Below are 24,982 nucleotides of genomic sequence, written 5' to 3'. Positions count from 1 at the left end.
AATTCGTTTTTGTCCCTTAGCATCCCTTTGTCTTTTGTCTTAGCCTCACAACGCACGTGTTCCGCAACCGCTCGTAGCCAGGATCACGCAGGTCTTTTCCGCGAAACTATTCGATTGAAGGACCGACGATACATTGTTGAGCCTGTCGGTACTTTGGCCTTCTCGCGACATTGTTTATAGTTCGACGATATCTCTTAGGTCTTTAGGTCCACGATACTACAATATGTATGTGCGTAAGCTCGAATGTGAGATAATATGGCAGATTCTCGTTTCGATATAGCAAATTTAATACTGTGTTTAAAACACTGCTGTATGTGTGCGAAATGAATCTAATTATCTACATATATATTGGTCACCGTGTAATTTTCGCAAGTAACGAGTAATTATAATAACGTTCTTCAATTATAACATCCACAAAAGATAGAAATAATTTCAAACAAGTATATAACTTGCACAAAATACGTGAAAGTAGAGAAATGTGTAATATAATTTAATATTTATTTGAAATGTACTGACGTTCGAAATAGAAGACTTTATGCAATAATGACCATAAGATTGATAAACATATATATGTATCTCTAGTATATCCATTTTGTTTGTTAGCAAAGCGGACATTTACATTTTTCAGGACATATCTTTTTGCCATTGATAAAAGATTGAAACAAATCCGTGACTCTAGTTCGAGGATATCTGGAACAATAAAGAATTGAAAAGACTTTGACTATACAGACGTCACATACGATTCACCAAGAAAACTTAAAAATTAGTACACAAAAAATTAAATAAATTTCCACAAGCCAATCCTACATATTTCTCTAGCAAAATCTTAACATCCAACTCTGATAAAACGAAGACGTTAAAACAGTGATTCAGCAGATTCAGCATCGTCCACTAAATATTACAATAAAAATAATAATCGAAAGATCTGTTTAGCCAACGGGGTCCGACCGTCGCGTGCAATTAAAGCAAGAACGAAATTGATCCGGTGCGATTAAACACGGAATGCGAACGCGATACGACGTAGCGGATCCATCATTTTTCAACCGACGAAAGGTAGCCGATGTCCAGCGGAAAAACCGCTTGACATAGCTGTTCCTCCGCGGTGTTTCCGTGCTGCGACAGCGCAACTCGAGCGCACGATAATTATCGCTGGTGAGCAGTTTCGAACGTCCAACAGAATCAATTAACCAGCCGCGGTGCCGGCCATTGCGATCGATCCGCGCGGACAGCGGAAAGATCGATTATATATCGCGTGTCGTGATCGCGTAATTAATGACGCGTAGCGGAACGATTAAAGCTCTCGCGGCCACCCGTGAATTGCGGATTTTCGAAACCTTGTTGAAACCGGTCCTGGTATCAGCTAGCTTATACGAAATTAGAATAATAGATTTTCACTGAAATATAATCATGTGCATTGGAAAGAAGCGTGGAATAAAGTTGAAGGATCACAGAAGAGAATTGTTTACATTGGAAATGGGAAAACAGACGGTTAAAACGATACGGATCTCAGATTGTTTGTTTCTGTAGTTAGTGGAAATATGTAAGAGCTTTTAGCAATATTAGTAGTAATTTTTCGAAAGAGGATCCGATACAAAGATACACTTTAACAATTTTTAAGTGGGAAATGATGAAGATTGACAGAACGGTACATAAGACGGAAACTCGTGCTTCCGTGTGTCCTCGATATTTGCATGCAATTACGACGATACAGTTCTCGAGGTTGGCTTCTTTCCACTCCCCTAACGTGACATTTTACTTTACGGTACCGAGTAACGGTTTAATAAGCTCGGTTCGCGCTTCTTTATGACTGGCATAAAGTTCGCGCGAACATACTCTACGTCCGTTTCATAAAATGGACACGTAATTTTCCTGTACATCATACTCAGAATATAATATCGAAAATCTACCTTGTACTTGAAAATCCTGTACCGGTCACGTTTAAGCTTTTGTGTTACTTTCGAAAGATCGTGTAATTTATTGTGAAATTTTAGAAACTTTTCAGCTTTGTATACTGAATTAATCCTTGTACAAGTTGGATTATCGTTCTCGGGAAGATCACATTTAATTATCGCAAAGACGTAAGAGTCTTCGCCTTATTGCATTTTATTTTATGATGATACAGCCAAGTTTCGTATGTCCATTTGATAACTATAATAAAGATAGAATAACGATAGTAGCGTTTCATAATCCTTCTTTGAAACACAACCCAAATGCATGAAACGGTCAAATCTAGCTTCAGAGATCGAAACATTTTTACTCTAAAATATTTTCTTCTATCTTGAAACTCGAAATTCAGGTAGTCGTGCTTAACACGTGGAAGATTGAATCATCTTCAAAGCGACATGCAAATTATCCAGCGAACGCGGAGATCACACATCAATCCCTCGACTACGATTTCATAGACTCTTTCCTTTGCTTTGGTGTGTATTCGCGGAAGGGAATCGATCAAACGTAGCACCTCGGTTCTTTACGATCCAGTCCAACCTTCTTACCCTCCTGCAACCTTTACTCGAGAACGAAACGACTAGAGTTCAATTTCATGAAATCAAAGAATCTCCAACAAATTCGAGCAGTGTTGGAAAGCATCGAGTACTGCAGCGAACCTATCGGATCCGCATATAGAGGATAGCATTATCTCTACGTAGCAGATACGGATTTTCTCTCGACACCATCATTAATTCTGCCTCGAAAGGTATCTTGAAATACGCTTTCAAAGTATCGATGTTGAAATTGAAGATAATTTGGCCAGATCGCGTGTAACATCGATGTTGCACAATTTTCAATTTATTTCTAAATACATTACAGTTTATTTATGTTCTCAGTTTGTTTGCTTACATTCTCGATTCGCTTATTAGCAATAACGCGCGTAACAAATTATTACATATGTTTATTCGTATTTCCATATTTTGCATTTGGTTATTTATAGCAATTTATACCATTGTTTATTTTCATTTTCTGCGCTCTATATCGTGTGCCACAGATATACCATACGTAATACCGAAAACATTAATAAACTTCTTCTTTTCTATTTCACATTGTCATCATAACCAGATTATTCAATAAGATACGCATACAGCAGAGAAGTAAAAATAAGACCACTTGTAAATAGACAAGTTAACGCTCTACCGATCAAATATCCGATATCTTAAAAGCCTCAGCGGTTCTCTTGTGAAATCTAATCAAGTATGTTCGAGGTACTTTCGTTTATTTCAAGAGCTGCTCCCGAAGCTGTATTTTCAACGAGGCAATCAGGAAGCAGAGAGGATCTCCGAACGGTTCTTCGCGTTCTCGTTTCGCCCGGCCCCGATTGTGCGCGATTGAATTTCACGCGCGTGACCAGGTTACTGGGGCGTTAAATTCCCGCTCGTTCTCGCGATTAAACCAACCAAATCGATCCTAACACCGAATCGTCTAACAAGTACGGCAATCGTTTCTTCTTACGATTCCAGCTCGGGCCACGTTTCCAGTGGATATTTTAAACACAGTGACACGACGTCGGTCTATCGTATCCAGTCCGCATTTCCACGTAAATGCTGCGAGCAACCACGGCCCGAGTAGACTGCGGTTTCTCCGCGTTCGCATTCCAGGTTAACTTTGCTGTTTTCACTCGCACGATTCCATATACGCAACGGCAACTCGATCGATAGCCGTACGTTTAATTAAAGCGGCCGCGGGACTCGCGAATACGACACGTGAAATCTCGGCAAAAAGTGCCGAGCAGCCAAGTGCCTCTGAAGCGTGGTGACTTCATCGATCATGCTCTCTGTAATTGCGAGATAAATAGATACGTCTCGACATTTTTTGACGCAACAGTTGAGGTTCGTTCGCTTTAACCATCTATAGCTGTTTTCACAATTTCTGTACATCAGACGTACTGTGCGATTAATTAGAAAGAAAGGTGCTTCATCTTCAATTACACCATTGTTATTATTACAAATTACAGAAATTTTCTATTATTCGTAATATATACTTCCAAGTGTAGTATCTTGAAAATACGTTGCTTTTGTATCGCGCTGTATTTCTTTTACGTGTTTCCTTTTACTTTCACTACGTTTTATCCACTATAGTAGTATAGGAACGTTTTAGATTTTAGAAGGTCGAACCTATCCAGAATGCTTCGAAAGGCTAAACGAACAGAACTATTTCAAGTAACGAAAATACACAACGTCTGCTGGAAGTATGGCATCAACAATAGTAACAACTTCTTTTTGAAGAAGCAAAATTGTATTACGTAAGCATAGGTGAAATATATATGCCGAATTTATGCAAGAGGGATTCTATCGATTTATATGTAATTTAAACTGAAATAGATTTATAGTTCGGCCGGAAACTTTTGGCAGTAATTTATCATAATACACGGCAGTTAAGAACAGTTTCAAGTGGAGAGACAAACGCGTTTAAGTAGAGCTTCCTGCGTCCTGAGCCTCGTGACCCTGAAACAGCTCAGCTAAACGACCCTGAACCGGAACCGAGAATGAAAGTGATTCGGCGTTTCCAACCTTAAGTCGCGTTCCCGTCGACGTTCTCTGTTGCGCAATCGTGCCCGCGAAAGCACGCGAATAGAATATTCATGGACTAGCTCGACGAGAGGAGGAGCTACGACAGCTACCATGCAACGTGGATAAAGAAATGCGCCGGAGATGCTCGACGTTTCTTAGGTACCTAATCGTACTACGCGCTCCGAGACGTTCCAAGTTTCGCGGATATGAATATTTGAATATTAAAAAATTCGAAAATTTAAAAATTTCAATATTTCATATTGTACAATTCGAACATTTGAAAATTTAAATATTTAAATATTTGAATATTTAAAAAATTTGGAATTGTACAATTCGAACATTTGAAAATTTAAATATTTAAATATTTGAATATTTAAAAAATTTGGAATTCTAAATCCATAAAAATTTGAGAGTTTGAAAAATTGCAACAGTCGAAAATTCGAAAATTCCAACATCGGAAAAATAAAATATGTTGATGTTCCTGAGTACTCGAGTAACCCAAGAAGGTTTCCTTTCCGCTTGTAATCGGACAAACAAATCGCGATGTTTCGCGACGAAAGAAAGTGCCACAAGGAAATGTGGAAGAGACGAAAACAGTGGAAATCGCGTATGGTTCGATTGTTCACCGCGTCGGTATCTCACGTAATTGTTTTCACGCGTTCTACGCAGCGAGGAAAGTAAATCGGTATTCGCGTACCTTCGCCGCGACGTGACAACGTTTCACGAGGAACAAAGCGTCGTTAACGGCGGGGGAGTAGAAATCGTGGGAGATATCCACTGCCTTAATTAACTAGGAACTTACGTGACTACCGCGAAAACGCTATCTCGGCTGCGGCGAATGTTAGTACGGGCGTTTTCGAACATTCCGCCTTTTCAGTCTTTCGTTCGACCCGTTTCGCCAAGAAATAAAACGACGATGATACTATTTTCCCAGCATCAGTATTACCTCGTTACAACATTTCATTCGTAGCACTGTGCTAATTGCCACTGGTCTTGGTTCTTGATTACGATGACTCAGTAACTTCTAAAGAGAGACAGAGAGAAAGAGAGAGGATTCTGAACGTTCGTCAGCTAATGGATTTACATTTACATTTTATCATCGCTGTCGTGAAAGTGACAACTCGACAAATTTAAGTGTCTTCGAGTTACAAATTCCCAGCATTAAACGGATTACAGTTTTTTTTTTCTTTTAATAAACTTATACTCGTTTTCTTGGAACTCGATGACGCCAACGTTCAAGGTTATAAAAATTCATACTACCTCACCATCTCGGCAAAGCTGGACAACCCAGCGGCCAAATAGGCGAAAAATTGCGCCACGATCTCGCGATTACTCCTGGTAGCTCGTTATTAACGAGCACAGAAAAAGGAGTTTACAAGAAATTCTACGACAAAAACTGAGATCGGTTTGGAGCACCGCGGTTTCTTCCGGCCGGCGCAGTGTCGTTTCTCACGGCAGAAGAAAAGTGAGTCGTCGTTGCGTAAAACGCGAGACTATGCGGCTGTTCCAGCGCGTCGCGATGAATTTCACGGCGAATAGAGCTGCGTCTGGAGAAAGAGGAAAAGCGATGGCCGCGAAAGAAAAGTGACGCAAGATGAGACTGCGCTAGATCGAAGACGACTCTAGCAACTCACGAGCACTCTGGCTCGCGTTTCCTGTCGGTCGAACGCACCAGGAAATTGCACCGATTCGTTGTTTTGTTAACCATCGACTCGACAATGTCGCCCGATTCTCTTCCACCGAGCGAGAAACGAACTTAGATGCTCGCGAACAGTGTCTCTGACTTTTTATCTATTGACGAGCATTATGGAAATAGTACGGAGAAGAACATAAAAGATGAAACAACGAATTAAACGAAGCCTGTCAAAAGATTCGCCTTAGGTTTAATCGTATTTAATCGGTCGGGTAAATTAATATAATCGTATCATTTGTAACTGGCACAAAAGCACGCATGCATTTAAATCGTGAAATTCATATAGCCCGACTGCAATGAACAGGACATAGCGAAATAATGGGATTATCGTGTGCCCATTGAACACTTATCGCGATGTAGTGTTTGGAAATTTCATAATCAAATTGAACACGCGATTCTAACTCGTTCTTGCACCAAAATTCGGTTTGATATATTCGATATTCCAGGTTGCTCGTGCCATGTGAAATTACTTTAAATAAGAGGAACGACCAGGAGAAGGAACGAGAGAAAGATTGGCAAAGATGGAGGATAGAAAGAAACGTGTGGAAATCACGTGCATCACGACGAAACAGTCATGCTGAACAGGCCGAAAATTAATTATAGCCCGGCAGCTGTGTAATGAGTAATTTTGTTCTAATTAAGGCAGACTATTCGCGCGATGGATAAACGAGCCGCGGTGTTTAGCCTGCCATGCAAGGAACACGCGCAGAAGAGAAATGGACAATCGGATGTAATTAGTCTTCGATGAGATCTTTTTTTGACGCACCGTAATCCTTGATAGGCATGAATCAACCAATTATTCTTTCAAAATGAATCTCGCTTGTTTAACAATGAGTGCAATTATGAAGCGAACATATTTCGTAGTTTGCTTTTCAGAAGAACGATCGCAATTGATTACACTTTTTCTCTCTCAGCTTACAGAATACGAAATAATATTTACATGATTGTCGTAAATAAATGTTTTAATGTCACAATGCGATAATACATTAATTGGCAAATAAAATAAAATTTATAAAATATACGCAGATACGTGAATATGTAACTTTTAAATCACACGTTGTTATAAAGTATTTGTTCATTTGTATTCATTTTAACGAAGTTCATGGAATGAAATTTTAAATTAATTTGACATCGATAAATTCTCGTTAGTACTCTGAAAAATTAATTGCCCCGAACAAACGACGAATCACAGTAACTGACGCCAATTACACGAACGCAGTTGAATTTCGGAGTGAAATCGAGTTGGCCCCTTGTTCGTTTAATGTTTCAACCTCCGAGGGGTGAAAAGCGAGCCCCTGTAAGCCGAGCGTAAAAAGACAGGCCGCCGGTGGATGCTATGATTTAGAGGACGTAGATGACACTTGTAAAGCGTGCATTGTTCCACCCTTTTTGTAGCCCTGCAGGTTCAGGTCAGCCGCGTGATACCGAGAACGCGTGGGGTACATCCTATTTTGCAAATACCACGCTAACGATTGGAAATCAGTGAAACAGGGCCACGTACAGCATAGGCGAGTGATTTACCGTATCCTGTTGACGGGGCGATGCATCACCCAGCGGCGGAATATCTAACCGAATGGAACTGAATTTCCTTCGTTTGCGTAACTCACAACTTGCACTATGTCGGAATTTTTTAACGTAACTATGACCGATCTCCGAAATTCGTTCGTGATATTCCTATTCCTTTTTCAAGCTGCTTATTAATATTTCATTTCACAAGGCAAATAAAGAGTAAAATGAAATGATCAAATTAAATGAATTACATGTGGGAATAATATTAATTTCCTGCTGCAAAGGTAAATGCTTGTCATAGGAATGTCTGCGATTAACGGTGGAAAAATTAGCGGAAGCCTACGGTGACCGAACTTCTGGGCTAGCTTTAATTAAACAAAATTCGCCGTGACCAACTTCCAACCATTCGGCGTCCGTTCAAATTTTTAAACTGCCATAAAATTCCTGCTGGTCACCGTCGTAACGCGACTTGGTTTAATACTAACATGAGATCATGCACTGTAACGTTAAAAAGTACATGTCACGCCGCGTGTGTGTCATGAAAAAACACCTATGTTCCTGTTGCTCTTTAATTCATTAAAAAATACATTCGAGCAATGAATCATGTCAAAATAAAATTTTAACTATAGTAAATAGTGGTCAGTCTATTCAACTGAAATAGAAGAACAATAATTAAATGGGAAATAAAAAAAAAACTGTCAAGTATGAACAATGCGACGAATGTTTTCGAACGTGAAAAAAAATACGTAGAGAAGGTGGCAAGATAACAATCGTTCAATTTGCGAGATCGAATGTCGGCGTAAGCTGCACCGGGGGCCGGATAAAGGGGCTTTCCGTGGAAATATAGCGACTTTTTTTCGCGACGTAGTCGCACACCATCGACCGTGCACGCAGCCTGCACACACGTACGCGACTCGGCTTAACAAAAGGGTAGCGCACGATAAATCTCGCCAGGCTACTGAGGGGGTTAAAAATTAACTCGGTTGATGCCGCAAACCCCCTGTATCCCTGTTATTTATCACGATCTACAGTTTATTGTTCCAAGAGAAATTCTTGGCAAAAGAAAATTCGTCCCTAAGAGTGGTGCGATTTGGTATGGAATACGAATCGCACGCTAAAAACTAGAGGAGAAACCTTCGTATTTTCCATCGTTACTTCACCTGCGTAAGAAGTTAACAGCGTATTAAACGTATTAAAAATGAATTTTAAATTCATCCGAAAGTTCCTATGATAATGGAAACACGAATAACGGTTAGACCAACGAAGTTTCATAAAATAAAAATGGGAAAAGTTCGTGATTAGAGCTCGAGCCATCCCCGGGTTTTATCGAATATCCCGCGGGAGGGAAGAAGAGCTAAACAAATAGCGGGAGGCAGGTCGGGGTAAATTCGGCTGTTTTGTTTTTCTTCGGGCCTCAGACGGCCGGGAGGAGAGATCCTATTTAATTGTGATTAACGTGCAACCGAGGAGGCTACAGCCGGTGAAATAAAATTAAAACAGATAAATACTGCGCACTGCGGTATTCGCCGCGTTCCCAGAGGTGGTTGCACACACGCCACCCCGTTCTCCCCACTTGAAACCACTCTGCTTACCTCCGAACAACCCCTTCCCACTATGTATGTGTACGTGTCCCTTTTTAACCCTAGCTCTTCCTCCCTACGTTTCGCCTTTCTGTCGCGCCCGTTCGACTCCATGCACAATGACGAAAACCACTCCTCATATTTTCATGCGACGAAATACGCTCCTCCTCCTCGCTTCTAGTCGTCGTCGTCGTCGTCGTCGAATTCGGAGTCGTAACCGCCGACAACGGTCACGCGAATGCCCAGAAAACATTTCACCAAACAAAATATTTCCCTAATGATACGAGTCCCGAAAAGTAAGGAGACGTGATATTAAATCTTCATAATCAATCTGTTTTACGGTCAGCATGTCCTTTCCTTGCCATATCCGTTATCGTGTTAATCGTTGAACAACAATGATGCACGGAGTCGGAGAAAAGCAATTAATGTTTTTACATCACCCATTTTTGCTCGATTAACGTGTGTGTTTTCTGCTCATTCGTCCCAGTGTCCTCGACAAAGGCTCTTTTATTAAAAACTTCTTGCGACTGCGAACAAGGATGATCTTCTTATGGCGGTTTAAAAACCATGGTGGCATATTGGTTATTTAAGCTCGTTTAAACTATCTCGATATTTCAACGTAACATCAAGCTGCTTACCCGATCAACTCAGAGTCGATCGATAGTTCGGAGTAACCTCGTAATTCCGTATACCTGGCTTCATCGGCCAACGAACGCTTCCACGAAAACATCGACAGCCGGAAAGGAACATCGTGTGCACAGGTCACCGGAGGATCGTTAAAAAATTTTAAGATCTGCCGCTGCCGTTCTGAAAGCCGTTCCAGAAACGGCTGTAACCAGCACGATTCCCCGACGAAGACCCAGTCCTCGAGACTGGAAAAACCTCAAACACGAGCTTGTTTACATTCCCATAAACGCGAAAATAGCGTTTTACGGCAGCCGGTGCATTCTGCTCTTTTGGGCAGAGCACGAAGGCACACAATTCCGTGCAATTCTCGCTCGTGTTACCCGGGTCAATTACGTCGAAACCTTACCGCACACAATACCACTCAGCGAAAGCTGCAGGCTGGAACACACCGTGGGACAAATTATGTCAGGTATCGGGTACATTAGGAAGGCATTGTCGTGTGGCCGAACGACGCATCGAGTGTCCGTGTAACTAGTTCATTGTTGGACCCGAGGCTCGAATAAATCTTGACAATTAACCTCGTCGAATCGCTCCCTCTCGAATATCGAACGATTTATGAACAATCTTGAGCTCTCCGCCGTATAATTGCGAAATTAGACAGCAATTTGCGGAATTCAACAAGCATCAACTACAGCGAGGAACTAGCAAGAGGTAAAGTAGGTATTTCGAAACGTCTGGAATATATCCTCCGAGATCGTTTGCGGAAAAGTCGACGCGAATCCGCTTTGGTCGTATACTTCGACGGAATAATCATCTTTTACGGAACCATTTCGTTCTGCGATCATACTCGTATGACGAGTAACAAGCCGGTTAAGGCAGCAGGTAAGAGTTTGTAAAAACCGCTGGCGCGGAATTACGGAAAATTCAGCGCAAATACCTCGCCGGGAGAAAGCTTACGGGCATTTCACGAACCGAAACGAGTCGCATACGACGAGACGCGTAAACTGAACGGCGCGGCGGCTCGCGCAACGGGAAAAGGGAAGGCTTCACGTCAACCGCGCGCCAGTGAACTCTTCGAAATACAATTTCCAAACTAATGGAACTGCGGTGTTTTCCATCGCTATCCAGTTCGTTGAGCGAAAACGCCGTCCATTGTCTTTCGTCTGAAAACCGAAAACTCGGAACGCCGCGAGGCGGCCGGCATTTGCATTCATTAATTACAGGGTTGAACATTTAAAGCCAGTCAAGTTGGATTTGGCTAGATTTCCGGCCAGGTCTCCTCGAACGGTTCTGCTCACAGTCGAGCATAATTATGGACGCGAAGATCGAGGATTCGAGGTTCGAAACGTACACTCTTGTTCGTAAATATTGAGACACCTTACGCTTTCAATCACTATAATTTAAAGTTTAAACTATCAAGGAAAACGTTAATCGGCCGGGATTTTGCATTTGCGCAAGATAACGATGCAAGAATTCATAAGAATAATTTTTATTAGTTACAACAGTAAGAGGAACATACGAGTAATGTACTAAAGATCATACACGTAAGCATCTATAATTCCCTACAACAGTAATCCAAATCACATTAAAAGAATTTTGTATGGAATAGATAGAAGAAAAGTGACAGAAGTTCACCTATGTAAGGTAGATAAGAAAAGCAAAGAGTTGGATTATATTAGGTTGTCCGAAAAGTTTCTTTCGTTTCATAAGGTGATAATAGATGAACAACAATTTCTGTTTTATATTATTTTATTGAATTAGGTAAGACTCATTTCGTTCTATTTCTATTGTTATATTCGTGCATAATTCAATAAACTAATATAAAACAAACAATATTGTGCGTCTATCATTTCCTTATAAAGCGAAAGAAACTTTTTGGACAACCTAATACATACACGATACAAACATACTCTATTAACTAACATGTCTTACAAACTGCGATGTGTTTCATACAGCTATCGGCACAGGAATGCCAATAAAAACGAAAAACTAGCGGCTCTCTGCTCTCGAATAACTGTAATGTTCGTACAGGTATAATCTCTCAGCTTCTAACAGCTTAAAATCTTAAACAGTTTTTTAATCATATTCAGTATGTATACATATATACATACATATATAGGAGAGGAATGGAGAATGACGAGGGTCCTCCAATTGGTTCGGTCGAAAGTCTCCCCTCGGGGTTGTCGTAACGTTGACGAGAAACAGGAGGGAGAAAAAGATGGGTCGCCGTCTTCCGAGCCTTGGGCGCTCTGATACAGCTCTGTATGGTTGCGCGAGTAACGATTCGCAAAACGAAAGAGCTGATTAACCGAATTACCGAATTCACGCGGATATTAGCGAATAAAGGAAAACGGATGAAAACGCGAAATTATATTTCCTTGGGTGATGTTCCCTTTTTTCTCGCAGGTTCGTTTGCCGCGCTTCAGAAAAATGTTCGCCACGACCCACGTTAATTATATTTAATTAAACCCTCTTCATGCGTGATCGAACAAGAGCAGCGTTTCAGGATCTCTTTTTTCTCTCGTTCTTTTTCTTTCTTTTTTTTTTTTTTCATTTTTTTCATGCAGAGAAAAAAACGATTTCGTTATAGTTGGAGCCGAATTCACGAGAGAACCATTACACGTCGCCGGACAATTCCACGGGGGCGAATTAACGAGTGTCAGCTGATTCATACGTAGCCACGGAAGAATTAACACTATTAACGAACGCCGGCGGCAGTCATGGCAGATGGTGAGGCCATGGCTAGAAAAGTACGATTAAACTGTGCGCCGTCGTGCACGCTGCCACCTTAATTAGTCCAGATTTTCCTTGGACTACGAAGAATACCGAAACCGCCCCGACCTTTCCTCTGTCCGACGACCTAATAAAATCCACAGCACGTTCATCCTCTTTCCGCGTAAGACTCTCCACACCGGGAACCAAGTTTTATTTTGCGGATCTGCTGAATTCGTCGAACCAATGAAAAGCGTAGATGAATCTTTGTCGCTGGCAGAACTTGCACACAGCTTAATATTCTCTCGTAGATAGCGAGTGAGAACCGTAGTTTCTATTTAAAGCTGTCGTGAATCACACAGTAGAATCCCCGTAATGATGATAGTAATAATATTCTGGTTAAAACCGCGCATTATTTCTAATGTGATTTTTAGCCTGTCGCGAACCACCTTAATCAACTCCATAAATCGAGAAGTACAGAAAAGTGATGATATTACAAAAGCTATTTTTTAGACTTATCTTGGAATTTATGTAACGAAATTAAAAAATTACCCAAAAGTAGATTTGACGAGGTTAGTTTCTGACAGATTCATCTAACGAAATATTGATCGAAAAAGTGATATAAGGATGAGCATGTCTTATCCGTTAAAGAAATTCGACGAAGCTCAAAGGCTTTTCGTCTCATTTTGCACCGTCAGTCCAGGCGGACGAATCTATCAGATGCACCGTAAATGGAACAAAGGTCAAGTACCCCGGTGTTCCGGTTCTTTCTGGTGGCCGCAGCGCAGTAAAACACGCGAGACTGATAATTGGCACCGATCTTACAGCCATGCAAATCACACGGGACTGATCCGCCTGGGAAACTGGATCAAACGTCGTGTTCTAGCACTGGTGGAACGTTATCTTATAATCAGAGAACGCTATGACCTCCCATGGAACCACAGAGAAACGGAACCGGTACTCATCGAGCGAAAAATAATTTAATTTCCAGGAAATGACACATTTCCTGCTGAGGAATAGGAGAAGCTCGTCGAGTATTTTTCTTCGTTTTTATGCGGCGCCTTTGCCTTCCGTTTCCACGCGTAATCCTTTGCGAAAAAACGAGCAGCGAGTATAAAGAGCAAAGGCGCGAAACGGGGATCCGCGAACCCAATTTCCGTAACGTCGTGTGCAAACCCGTTAAAAGACAACTCGACGACGGGCTCTATTCATCGGCGACGTTCCTGTCTGCACTGTTATTGAACCTTCAAATCGCCAAAATTTCCGCTTGCGCGACTTTATATCGCGGTTTATCGTTCCCCGGTGCGAGTTCATGGCGCACTTTGCACGTTTTGTAACTATGAAATTATGAATAAAATCTCGCGGAGAAATAAATGAAATACAGAGTACTCGGTGATATCAGGGCATAATAATTTACCAACTACATAATAATATTAGCGAATATAGAGAGAGGTTATAAACTTCTCTTTCAATTATCGTCGAATAGAATAATCAGATTATTAGTAATTTAGGAACTATCATAAAGGCAACTATTATAGATAGAAGAAAGTAAAACTTCGCTAATAATACTTGTTTAAAATTGCGTAAAAGAGCTAAGATACAGTTGAAGATGACAAAGAAAACAACAAGACGTGGTAAGTCCATTTTCAATTTTCTATCATCTGTATCACTAACATGAAATAGTTGAAAGGGGAAATAATTCAATAAATTTGAAAATATAAGACTTTTAAAAGTAGCTACGAATAATAAAGTTGTCGTATCGCTTCAAATTTACGAGGTCTACGTACATCTTTATGAAAGAACAAGACAAAGACCAAAGCTCCTTGTCTGGAGATCAAAGCTCCATCAACGCAGAATTTCTAATTACCCGGAAAACTAATCAGCCATTCGTTTTAGCTATCAAGAGGGGTCGCCAATGAACTGACGCGTGATCCCTGAGCCGGAGCATGTTGAAATCGGCCGCGTGCCGGCAGATTCTACGCGGAAAATCCTATTTCGACGGCGCTGCGATTCCCGATGAACGAACGCGAGCAATTTCATCAGGCTCGTGTCTCGGCTGGGTACGCGTATATGTGTCGGCCGTAGCGCGTTAGTCCGACATTGTTCAGGCAGAAATGCACAGCTTCGTGTAAACACACGTGCGATGTATGCACGCGTGTCTACAGGCCAGCTATTACTTATTACCAAGCCAGGTCAAGATATTAATCACAGTTATCCTTGGGAAGTCAGCACGCCGTGTCTGAACGTTTTGCATAAAGCGAAACGAAACACACCGGAACGGATGTTTAAGGAAGGTGAAATGGAAACAGGAATTCGTTCAGCTTTAGAGAATTATGCGCGTTTATCGCGAATGTAGGAGAAAATTGGACTCGGAGAAAGTTTCGCTGGAACACGAATGGAATTATTTTTTTCAGTCGTTTTAATTTCTCATACGAGTCACTGTTTTAAATAAACAGGCGCATGAAAATATTCGAATACTCGCAGAAACTTTTTACGAATATATCACGTATGTCATATGAAACATAAAAGTTTTATAGGCGTATAAATTTTCCATGTTAAATGTCCTTGTAAATTAAATAATATTCAACAACGCCTTGTAAATTTTCTTGTTCTTATAGGTAGACTAAATACCGTAAATAAAATACGTGAATATTCCAACGATGTGGTGTGTGACATCTGTTTAACGTCGCGTTTCAACTATTTTATAGTTCAAAGATGATCGTTGTCGGAGATAAAAAGCATTCATCCTGGACACATTACGCTTCATCTCGCGGTCGTACATATCTCCGGGAGCATTCTCCCGCCAGTAGATGTACTTGCGAGCACGCGGAAATTAAAGCGCGTAAAAACGTGTACGGGCGTGGAGAGGTGAAAAAGCGGCTCATGGTTCATTTGCGACGACGAGGAGATGAGTTGACGTGCGACATTACAGTCTCGTAACCGCATTGTAATTCCAACAATTCGCGTCGCGATTGCAACCCGGCTCGCGATATTATTCCGTCTCCGGAAAGATTCTGCTGCTTTTAGGATTGTTATCGTGTAAATTGCGTCCTGCGCTTCACTAAAACCCACGAAAATAACCCACTATGCGTCGAATGTATTTTGTCAATCGTCAGAAAATTTCGTTGCCAGATAAAAATTCGCTGTTGGAACTTGGGACGCGGACAATCGTGTGGAACAAATAGTTGGATACTGACCGAATATTCTCGCCAGAGTAAAAAGTATTTGCGTATCACGTGAGACGCGGCGCTGAACGAAAGGGCAAGTCGAGGTCCGATAGAAGGAACGCTAAGTAAAAGCAAGAGGCTGCGCGCTACATGCATATGCAAATTCGCGTGACGTCGAGGATAACCGTCTTGGTTTCCTCCTGGCCGGGGGACCCGGATCGAGACCATAGCCGTCGATTAAATATTTACACGGAACGCTCGACCAAGTACATAAGTACCAGCCCAGAGCGCGATCGAGATTAATTTTGAACGTGTTTGCCAAGACCGAGACAAGCTGGCAAATAAACCGATTAACTGTTTATCGAAACTTAGCTTTTCACGGGGCTAATGCAGCTGGAAGACTATTAACGGTTTGAAAGGGACGAGACCGTTCATATACACGGAAGCTCCAAGTTTCCCCCAAATAGTGACAAACTGGAGGAGTAACTAATCGATACTGAAACGGCGTTCAAGCAAACTATCATTGGTAATGTTAGAGGCGGCTTTGTCATTAATAAGCTACGTTATTAACAAGCGCGACGAAATTAATATTCTCTTTCTTAACGTTTTCTTTAGCAGAACAAAATCTATCCGCGTGGTGCGAACAACTATCGATAAATCGACAGGTGTTTCCGGCTGCGATGCAATCTAGTGACAAACTGTTCATTAGAAAATTCACAAGGCAAATCGATGCCGGATTTACAGCGACCGCTCGTTTCGTAGCGAACGGATGGTAACAATCCGCGCAGAAAGCGAATTTAAACGGGCTCTGTCGCATCGGTTACAAATAATACAGAGACCAGCTACGGTTGGGCCGTAGACAAACGCGTTCAGTGGCAATTACACGTAACCAATTATGCGCGCTGCGTTCCGGTTATTTAACACGACTCATGCACACGCCTGGCGAACCCTATTGCGTTTAATTGCATCGCATCTTCGAAACTGTATCGTGTTTGCACCAGCCGCTTTTAGGCGAAACGGATTTATATGTGGATCGAGCGAAACGAATTTCCAGCGGAGTGAAATATTCGAAACTCTGACTTTACCGTGCAACTTTCAGCTTCTAGAAATTGAATCGAAACTCGACGCTCTTTCACAAATCCCATTGTTACTCGAATTCGTAAATAGAGCGGATCGGCAACGAAAAAACAGAAACGAGACGCGTATCAAACAGAGAAACCAATCATTATCTTCTGCTCTATGAAAACCTTCTCTGAGATTTACCAACTAGCTAATTAATAGACACGATCGGAAACGTGGTTCATTCTCCTCGTTTCCCTTCGCTTTTTTCTCTTCTTTTTTTTTTTTTTTGCCACATAAAACAGACATGAACGTCGTTTCATGGAACATGAATAGCTGACATATTCAACGATGTACATTCTATGACTATACACGCATGCCACAGACACACGCGTGCGTGGGCGACCGATCACGGTAGAACAGGGTCACCAAAATGTAGAACTGGTCTTCCAACGATCAACCCTATTTTCCAGATTCTGAGTGCATGCATATACGCTCCCTTTGATGTAATTCGACACCCACAGGCAGAGCGCGCTAAACTGTGTGCGCACAGGCATGCTGATGAATTTGCGTTGCTTTCTAATGGCTTCACCGATTAATGAACAACGGCGAAATGCGTACTAGCGAGCAGCAAGCGCCAGGTGAGCACGCGTGTTAACGTGTGTGCGACGAATCAGCAAATTGCTTTTCGAAATTTCGAGGAAATGTATAGCTCGCGAATGGATATTACATAAACGAAACTAAGCTACAATACGATATTTGAAATATTCGATAGAGAAACTGAAATACGATCCATGGAAAGTGTTGGCAAAATGTTGTACTTGTTACATTTTCTTTTTTTCTATTGTTACGTAAGGAGGAAGCTTTTAGACAAGAAGCAGCTATTTTAATTCCTTTTTTCATTTTTAGTTGGCACAGATATACAGGATGCTTAACCACAAATCCACTGTCCCCCATGCGCTTCAACTCTTTAACTATATTTTTTTAAATTAAGCTTTAAGTAACTTATATTTGTATAACATTTTCTGTTTGTTTATATCCATAGAATAAACTGACAGAATCTGCTAAATCCTGGGATATCTTGTATGTGTGACGCGTATTTCATTCGTTCTGTTACTTTACATCCTGTTTTATACTGCTGTATTTGTTTCATCCGACAGTTTTACCCTTCGCAATACTCTGTTATCGATAAATAAAGAACAAGTCTAGCAGAAGTTTTAAAAATGCGTCTAGACGAGTGGCTAAATTAGAATAACGGATGTAAGCGCGACTTTTCTGAAGGGAGAACCGTATTTTTAAAACGAGTGGAAAGGATGCTGAGAGTTTTTAAATAGAAAGCAACGTAGAAGCATTTGAGTTTCGAAGTTTCGAAGGAGTATAGTCTGTATTGCATTCGATCGAAAGTACAAAGTTTTTTTTTTAAAAAAAGATTTTTATTACTCCTGATTCTAGAACGAGTGAAAGATTTTAAGACCGAAAGTTTCCTTTGAAAAATCCGCTTTACCGCATATTGCATTCTCGTTGGGTAGATAATATTGAAAGCCAATTGCTCGCTTTTGCGTCCAATAAAGGGTATTCTTTAAAAAGAAATACTTACAATCGTCCGATAACATGGGTTAGATGGAATCGATGGACGGAAATTAAAGTCCAGAACGGGCCGATAAAAACGATACACGGCCAACGGAACGGGACAACCGCGTCCATTATTCAACCTTTTTCATGCGCTTTTATATCTGCATAACTCTCTAGTCTCCGTCTTCCTATTGTCCATCTATTAAAACGTTAATAAACGCTGCAAAAGACCTTTTAGAAACGATCAAATTTCGATGAATCATAAACGTACTTAACTTTATAAATCTTGCATAAAACGGCTGATATGGATTTCAATTTCGATAAAAAGGATCCAACGATAATGCGTATCGTACAAAAGAAAATATATTCAAGGAAATAAACGAAAGATGAAATACATACTGTGAGACACGATTTCGTTGCAAACTTTCGGAGAGAATTCCACACGATTTACGCCAAAGGGAATAAACATCACCGTTTAGCGAGATCCGGTAACGCGAACACATCGTCGGACCATTTCCTAACAACACGTACTTCGCACTCGTTACGTTCTCTACCGTCTTCTACGCATCGTTTTTTATTTTATTCTAATTTTTATCGATGATTTTGTCAAAAGGAAACTACTCAGAAATTTTAACCAGCCGTCGATGCCACGTGCACAATCAAAGCATCGGTTGCTTTACGAGACGTTGGACGCGTAACGTCGATATTTCGTAAAGAGTTTTGCCATGTCGCCGTTCCTTCGGGTATTTGTTCGAATATCGGTGACTTCTTTTTAATAATTTCACAGCTAGCTACGTAGCGCAATTATAATTCAATGGTTTATCGTAATCGATGAATAAATTGGACGAAAGATAGTGAATATTGAAATTTGGTGATTGTCGAGTTTAATGGCCGAATCGTTCTTTATGGAATTAAAGACGAAGACAAAAGGATGGAATGGAGATTTTTGAAAGGTAACGGAGAAAGGAAAATGGTTTTCGCGGATCCACGAGGCTTGTGTCCCGAATGCTCGATGATGCAATCATCGTAACTCGACAGAGACGCGCGGAAACGTTTCTATCGTGGCTTTCGAGTTTAATGGCCGAATCGTTTCCTGCAGGATCGCGCGATTAGTCCGCTCCATTAGAGCGTCAGCGATTAACGCTGCGCTGCCGACGATAGAAAATCGTGGTCGAACGGTAGGAATCGTTCTTCGCATGGATCCGGATCGACGACGTAGTTTTCCAGGCCCGGGGGGAAAAAACGCAGTCACGCGGCAGCCTTTTCAGCCTCGTCGTAAAAGTGGATCAACCGCGATTTCGTTACTCGCTTACACATCGTCAATGGAGACCGATCAGATTTTAGCGATTTTACAACAACAGGACTTAATGTCGTTCCTAATAGAAAAATTCAATTTCTTCGATTACTACGATTAACAGTGTGTCGATTTGAAGCTCCATAATTCACGCAACTAATAATTCCAACGTCAAATCAAAACGAGTTAGTATTGGCTACCAATTCAAATACGAATTTCACGTTCCAATTTTAATAGTAATATCGCTGCGACCGGATCGACCACATTTTATCGAACCATTCAATCCGTTACATTATTTCGAATAATAGTAAGAACTTTACTTTGAAACAAGGATACTGGGATGGCAAGTCGCTTAAAATTTTATTCGAACGAATGATCATTTCTGGCCGTTGTAAGGAATGTTGTATCTTTTCAATGGTTAATTACTTCCTATAGATAATCCTGGAAAGCCGAGTCATTTGTTCTAACGATAACGACTCGTGGAAAAATGTAAAAGCTATCTGTCGAAGGACGAGAAAATTATCTTGCGTTACATGTTTCCGCTAACGACAGTCGTTGTTTCGGAAACAAACAACGTTCGACGAATAGTTCGTGACTCGTGAATCAAAAAACCGTCCCGATAACGGTCACCATAATTTGGAACTTCTCCGAAACTGTCGGGATCGCTTTCACTTTGCTGCCCAACGCGTAACGGATCGCCCATTACGTTCGTTTCTCATTGGTAACGGTAGATTTTTCGATCGTTCGAAATCTGGATCGAGATGACAACGCGACATGGACGCGAATGGATATGAGAATGTTGAAAAGTGAAATTACGCAGAAAGAGGAAACGAAGAGTCGATACGATACTCGAGAGTGGAGGAGAGTTAATTTTTTATGCATTCCTCCAACGCAATTGTACTTTCCTTTCTTTTTTACCTTTTTCTTCCGTGAAATTGCATGACCTGAATTTCGATCAAGAGGAAAAAAACAAATAGCGTTTATTGAAAAAATAATCGAAAATCTGACGACACAGATGTAGATGAATTTGGATTTATATGGACGATGGTTTAATAACGTGGCGATATTTTATCAGAAGAAAGAACGTTAATACATCTACGGTGCAGTCGCAACGCACCGCATTCCAGGTCGAACGAAACCAGAAAATTACAGGACTATAAATCAGAAAATGTTGCGGTATATGAAATGCCGTTCGTCGATACACGAGACCGTTTTAATATTGCACTCAAAAATATCATTATGATTATTGACTTCCTTCCTTTCATTTTGTTTCGATAATAAAAATGAAAGAGTACAAAATAACCGAGGAATGATTAAGTTTGAAATAAAAGATCGAATAATATTTCAGCGTTCCTCGCTGTCGATCTTTCCTAAATGGTTGAAGCACGAATCACGGAAAAATTCGGTGAACATCCGCGTTAATTTCACGAGATATTGCACGCAAATAACTCGGGTACAACAAATTCGAAAATTTTTCATGTACCAAACGCATCCTATTACGAAATATTCGAGTCGATCAAAATTTTCATTCAAAATTGTTCGTAAAAGTGAATTTACATCGGCTTTCAACCTATCCGGAGATATAATTAAAACAGCTATAAAATGTAAAAATTACATTTCTACTTACGTATCCTCCACTTTCTTTCGCCATTACGATTCAAATAATTAATTTTTAAACACCATGACAGACATACGTGGCGTTACGCGAGTCAAAAATAAGTTCGCGCAAGGTTTCTGTGCTTTATTCACCAGTTGCTTGGAAGTTGAATACACTACTACCGGGGACGCGTGCACGTGCCACGCTCGCTGGGTCCATTCACGAGGCCGTAAACACATCAGTCAATCTTTCAAGCCTGCAGTCGCACTAATGCATGCAGGGTAAACGGTCTTTACAAGAGCTAATGCAAATTTTCCGATACCGTCTCGTTGAATCGCGTTCTCGAAGATCTATGTGTGTACGTATGATATACAAGCACACGTATTTAAAAGCTTTTCTATGAAAATTCAAAGGTTTAAAATACAGAAATATGCAGGAAATTTTCCAGCAAACTTCGTTCTATTAATTTGGAAATTAAGAATTTGTAATTACGAAGGGAAAATTTGAAATACAAAATTTATTATGCGTCAAATTTGAAATGCAAAATAAATTTAAACAGTATTAAGGTTTTATAGTGCTAACACGCTTTTAAAATGCACGGAAGAAAAACATTTGCCACGTTGTTTGACGTATAAAATTCTTTCTATAGCAATGCACGAGCTATAATTTGCCACGTTTCTTTTCAAGTATCGCACCTAATGGTTCGCGGAAATCATCGGCTCGTGAAGCAAGGCTTCGCGATTTATTCACCGCGTAAGATAAATATCTGTTACCAGAGTGGCTGAATAGCATCGAGAATCACTTTCACTCTCTTTTCCGCGACTCGCACGGGTTACTCGCTGCATTGCCTCTAATTAACGTGTTTACGAGAAGAAGTAATAAGAACGGGCTGGGAGCGAGTTACAAAATCGTGGAAAATCGTGGTTTTCGAATGATGAATATGCCTTGATGTAGGAAAGCAATTTAAAGTGCAGTAGACAGAAGTTAATTTTCGTTCCTAAAAGAAAACTTAGAGGAGTTTCAGGATCAAAGGATACTAAACTTTCTGTCATTTGTAATTAATATCACGTTGAGTTTCTTTGATATTATCATATTACGAGTTTGAGAGATTTTGTTAACAATAGAAATTCATAATAATATGTAATATACATAAAGCAATTACTATGATCATAACTATTACGCTGTAACATCACTGTACGAAAAAATTAATCGAAAATAAAGAATAAATAAATAAAGTTTTTTAAATAGGACTCCGCTTTTAAGAAGACAATTTTTAAAATGTATCAAGTACGTGTGTAATTAACTGGGATACTGATACGCTGAACAGCTCGTACTATTAAGAAATTGGAATTAATAGATAACAAAATCCAACGTTAATCACACTTAGAACCGTAAATATGAATAGAAAGAAAGATGCGCACGAAACAAGTTAGAAAACGAAATCTCAATTAAAACCTATTGAGTAATTGTACAATTTAGGGAACATTCTGTATATACCAAATACATATATGCATACAATATCAAATAAAGTATGACATGAGACGTAAACATATATATATATATATATTTATTTATTTATTTATTTTCTATGTTGATTACATATATAATCAACATATAAAATTTGCGAATGTGAGTGTAGGTTCGAATCGGTGAGATGCTGGAACAGACCATTGGTATTGTTTCTAAAGCCGCACGAACGATTGTATGTTACTAATAAAGGCATAACAAGCGGCAGAATCCGGCTGCAAACGCCGTCGTTACTTGCCGCGTGTTAACCATTTGCCATACTTCGCGTTACATTCCCCGTGAACTCATTTAATTCCCAACCTCCGCATGACACGTAAACGGGTCACACGATAACCGTTCCAGATTCAAACGCAAGATCGATTCAAATGACACCGCGAAAGATAACTTTCGTATTATATCACGAAGAAAATTGAGACAACGTTACGAATGCTCACATCTTCTACATTCAACGTTCCACGTTTCACGGCTCGACGAACACGACGACAAAGCATTTGGACGGAGAATCGTATTTTCGTCGTCGCAGAATCGCTTCCGATTCCATTATTAAAATATCGCGATCCACCACGCGAAAATAGAAAGATATTATGAAACAGAGTTCAACGTCTCATAAATATAGTATATACAGTGGCAAGAAAAAGTATTTGTACATATTACTGTTTTTCGATGAAGCGTTTATCAGTATCCACATTACTTTTTCATAACATTAATTTTATGTAGTCGTATCAAAGTACTACCAAATAATACGAATCTTGATATAACTTTGGGCTTAACATGCATAAACGCTATAATAAATATAATAGTATACAAACTGAACATATTACATACTATTACAAAGCTGTAACTTTTAAATATACATAGACATAAACATAAACATAAACATAAACATAAACACTGTTAGGCTATGCGAATTTCTGACATTTGATGTTTGTAAATAACAGAGCCTCTCTCGAGGAATGTCACGACTTTTTTCCTTGATGCATCGCAAATCACAGAAATTCGAGTAGCGCGTGCTTACAATGAAAGGGGAGCGTGGCTTTCGCGTGGGGCTGCGCTCCGATCGTCGAACGTCGCGCACATGGCGGCCAAAATCACGCAACCGGAATTACGCTCATGACAAAAGACAATTCATTGACATACCTTAGTATCTCGCGACGTGTGGTAGTAATAAACAAAGGCGAACATCCAGGCGCATGACAGCAGCAATACAATTTTCACATTTCGCCGCATCTCTGGTCGTGTATCTCGTTCAATCTCGCCCCTCGTCCTCGTCTACGGTCGGTGATCTTGTACCACCTCGTATGTCCACGTTTCACGCGCGGTGTTTCGTTCGGAAAAAACGGACCACGCACACCCGCCGCCGAGTACGCACCGCAACACCGTGGACAAACACCACTAACGCGAACGAACCGGCAGCCGAAGCCATACTGTCCGGCTTCGACGAGAACGGCGGCTATGCGGTCACTGCGAACGCGCCGAAGCTTCCCAATCCCCACGCCAGGCGGCGCCTCAAGCGCAGTTTGTAGGCTATGACGCCCACTGGCCTCGTTAGCGCGAAATTTCGAATCTCACAGTATGACCCGCCGAATTCTTATATAGGTTTCATGCTGACCTCTCTATGCAATGTGATGCAACTGCTCACAGATCTTTTCGTATATACTGATTCACGAAAGTATTCCAACATTTATAGATATCTTTCATGAATATATTATGTGTATTATAGGAAATACCTTGAGCAATATTATAGAGCACTACTACATTTCACATATTAATAAAGTGTGAAACTAATCTGAAAATATACGTAAGAATTAAGATATTCATTCATATATATATACATATAGAGATCACAAAAGTGTTTAAGCAGTAAATTATCTATTATATTAATAAGTCTCAATATTCAGTGGAAACATATTTAACATTTATGAGTAATCATGCCGTATACTAATTTTTATAAATATATATGTTTGAAATAAATATATTGTAATTTCCATATACATCTTCGGATTAGTTTTAAATCTTATCACTATAATCATGACAGTTATGTCACGTTACATGTATTAATGTTTTACGTATAATCACATACAATATGTACATAAAAGTATTTTATAGTAAATGCTGGAATATTTATATGCGAGTGTATACGCAAATC

At 40.3% G+C, this 24,982-nt stretch overlaps 1 protein-coding gene across 1 annotated transcript in view; it reads right to left on the bottom strand.

Moving 5' to 3' along the window:
- The window catches only part of LOC100644715 (polypeptide N-acetylgalactosaminyltransferase 2), a 197,071-nt gene extending 172,811 nt beyond the window's left edge, over window positions 1–24,260 (bottom strand). Inside the window, exon 1 of the mRNA XM_003394894.4 lies at window positions 23,974–24,260. Coding sequence (XP_003394942.1) covers window positions 23,974–24,063 — 90 coding nt within the window. The 5' untranslated portion in view covers window positions 24,064–24,260. The remainder of the gene's footprint in view (window positions 1–23,973) is intronic.
- Window positions 24,261–24,982: the final 722 nt, after the last annotated feature.

This window comes from Bombus terrestris, chromosome 4 (assembly GCF_910591885.1).
Source record: "Bombus terrestris chromosome 4, iyBomTerr1.2, whole genome shotgun sequence".
Taxonomy (NCBI): Eukaryota; Metazoa; Arthropoda; class Insecta; order Hymenoptera; family Apidae; genus Bombus; species Bombus terrestris.
This window is presented reverse-complemented; position numbering and strand designations above follow the sequence as displayed.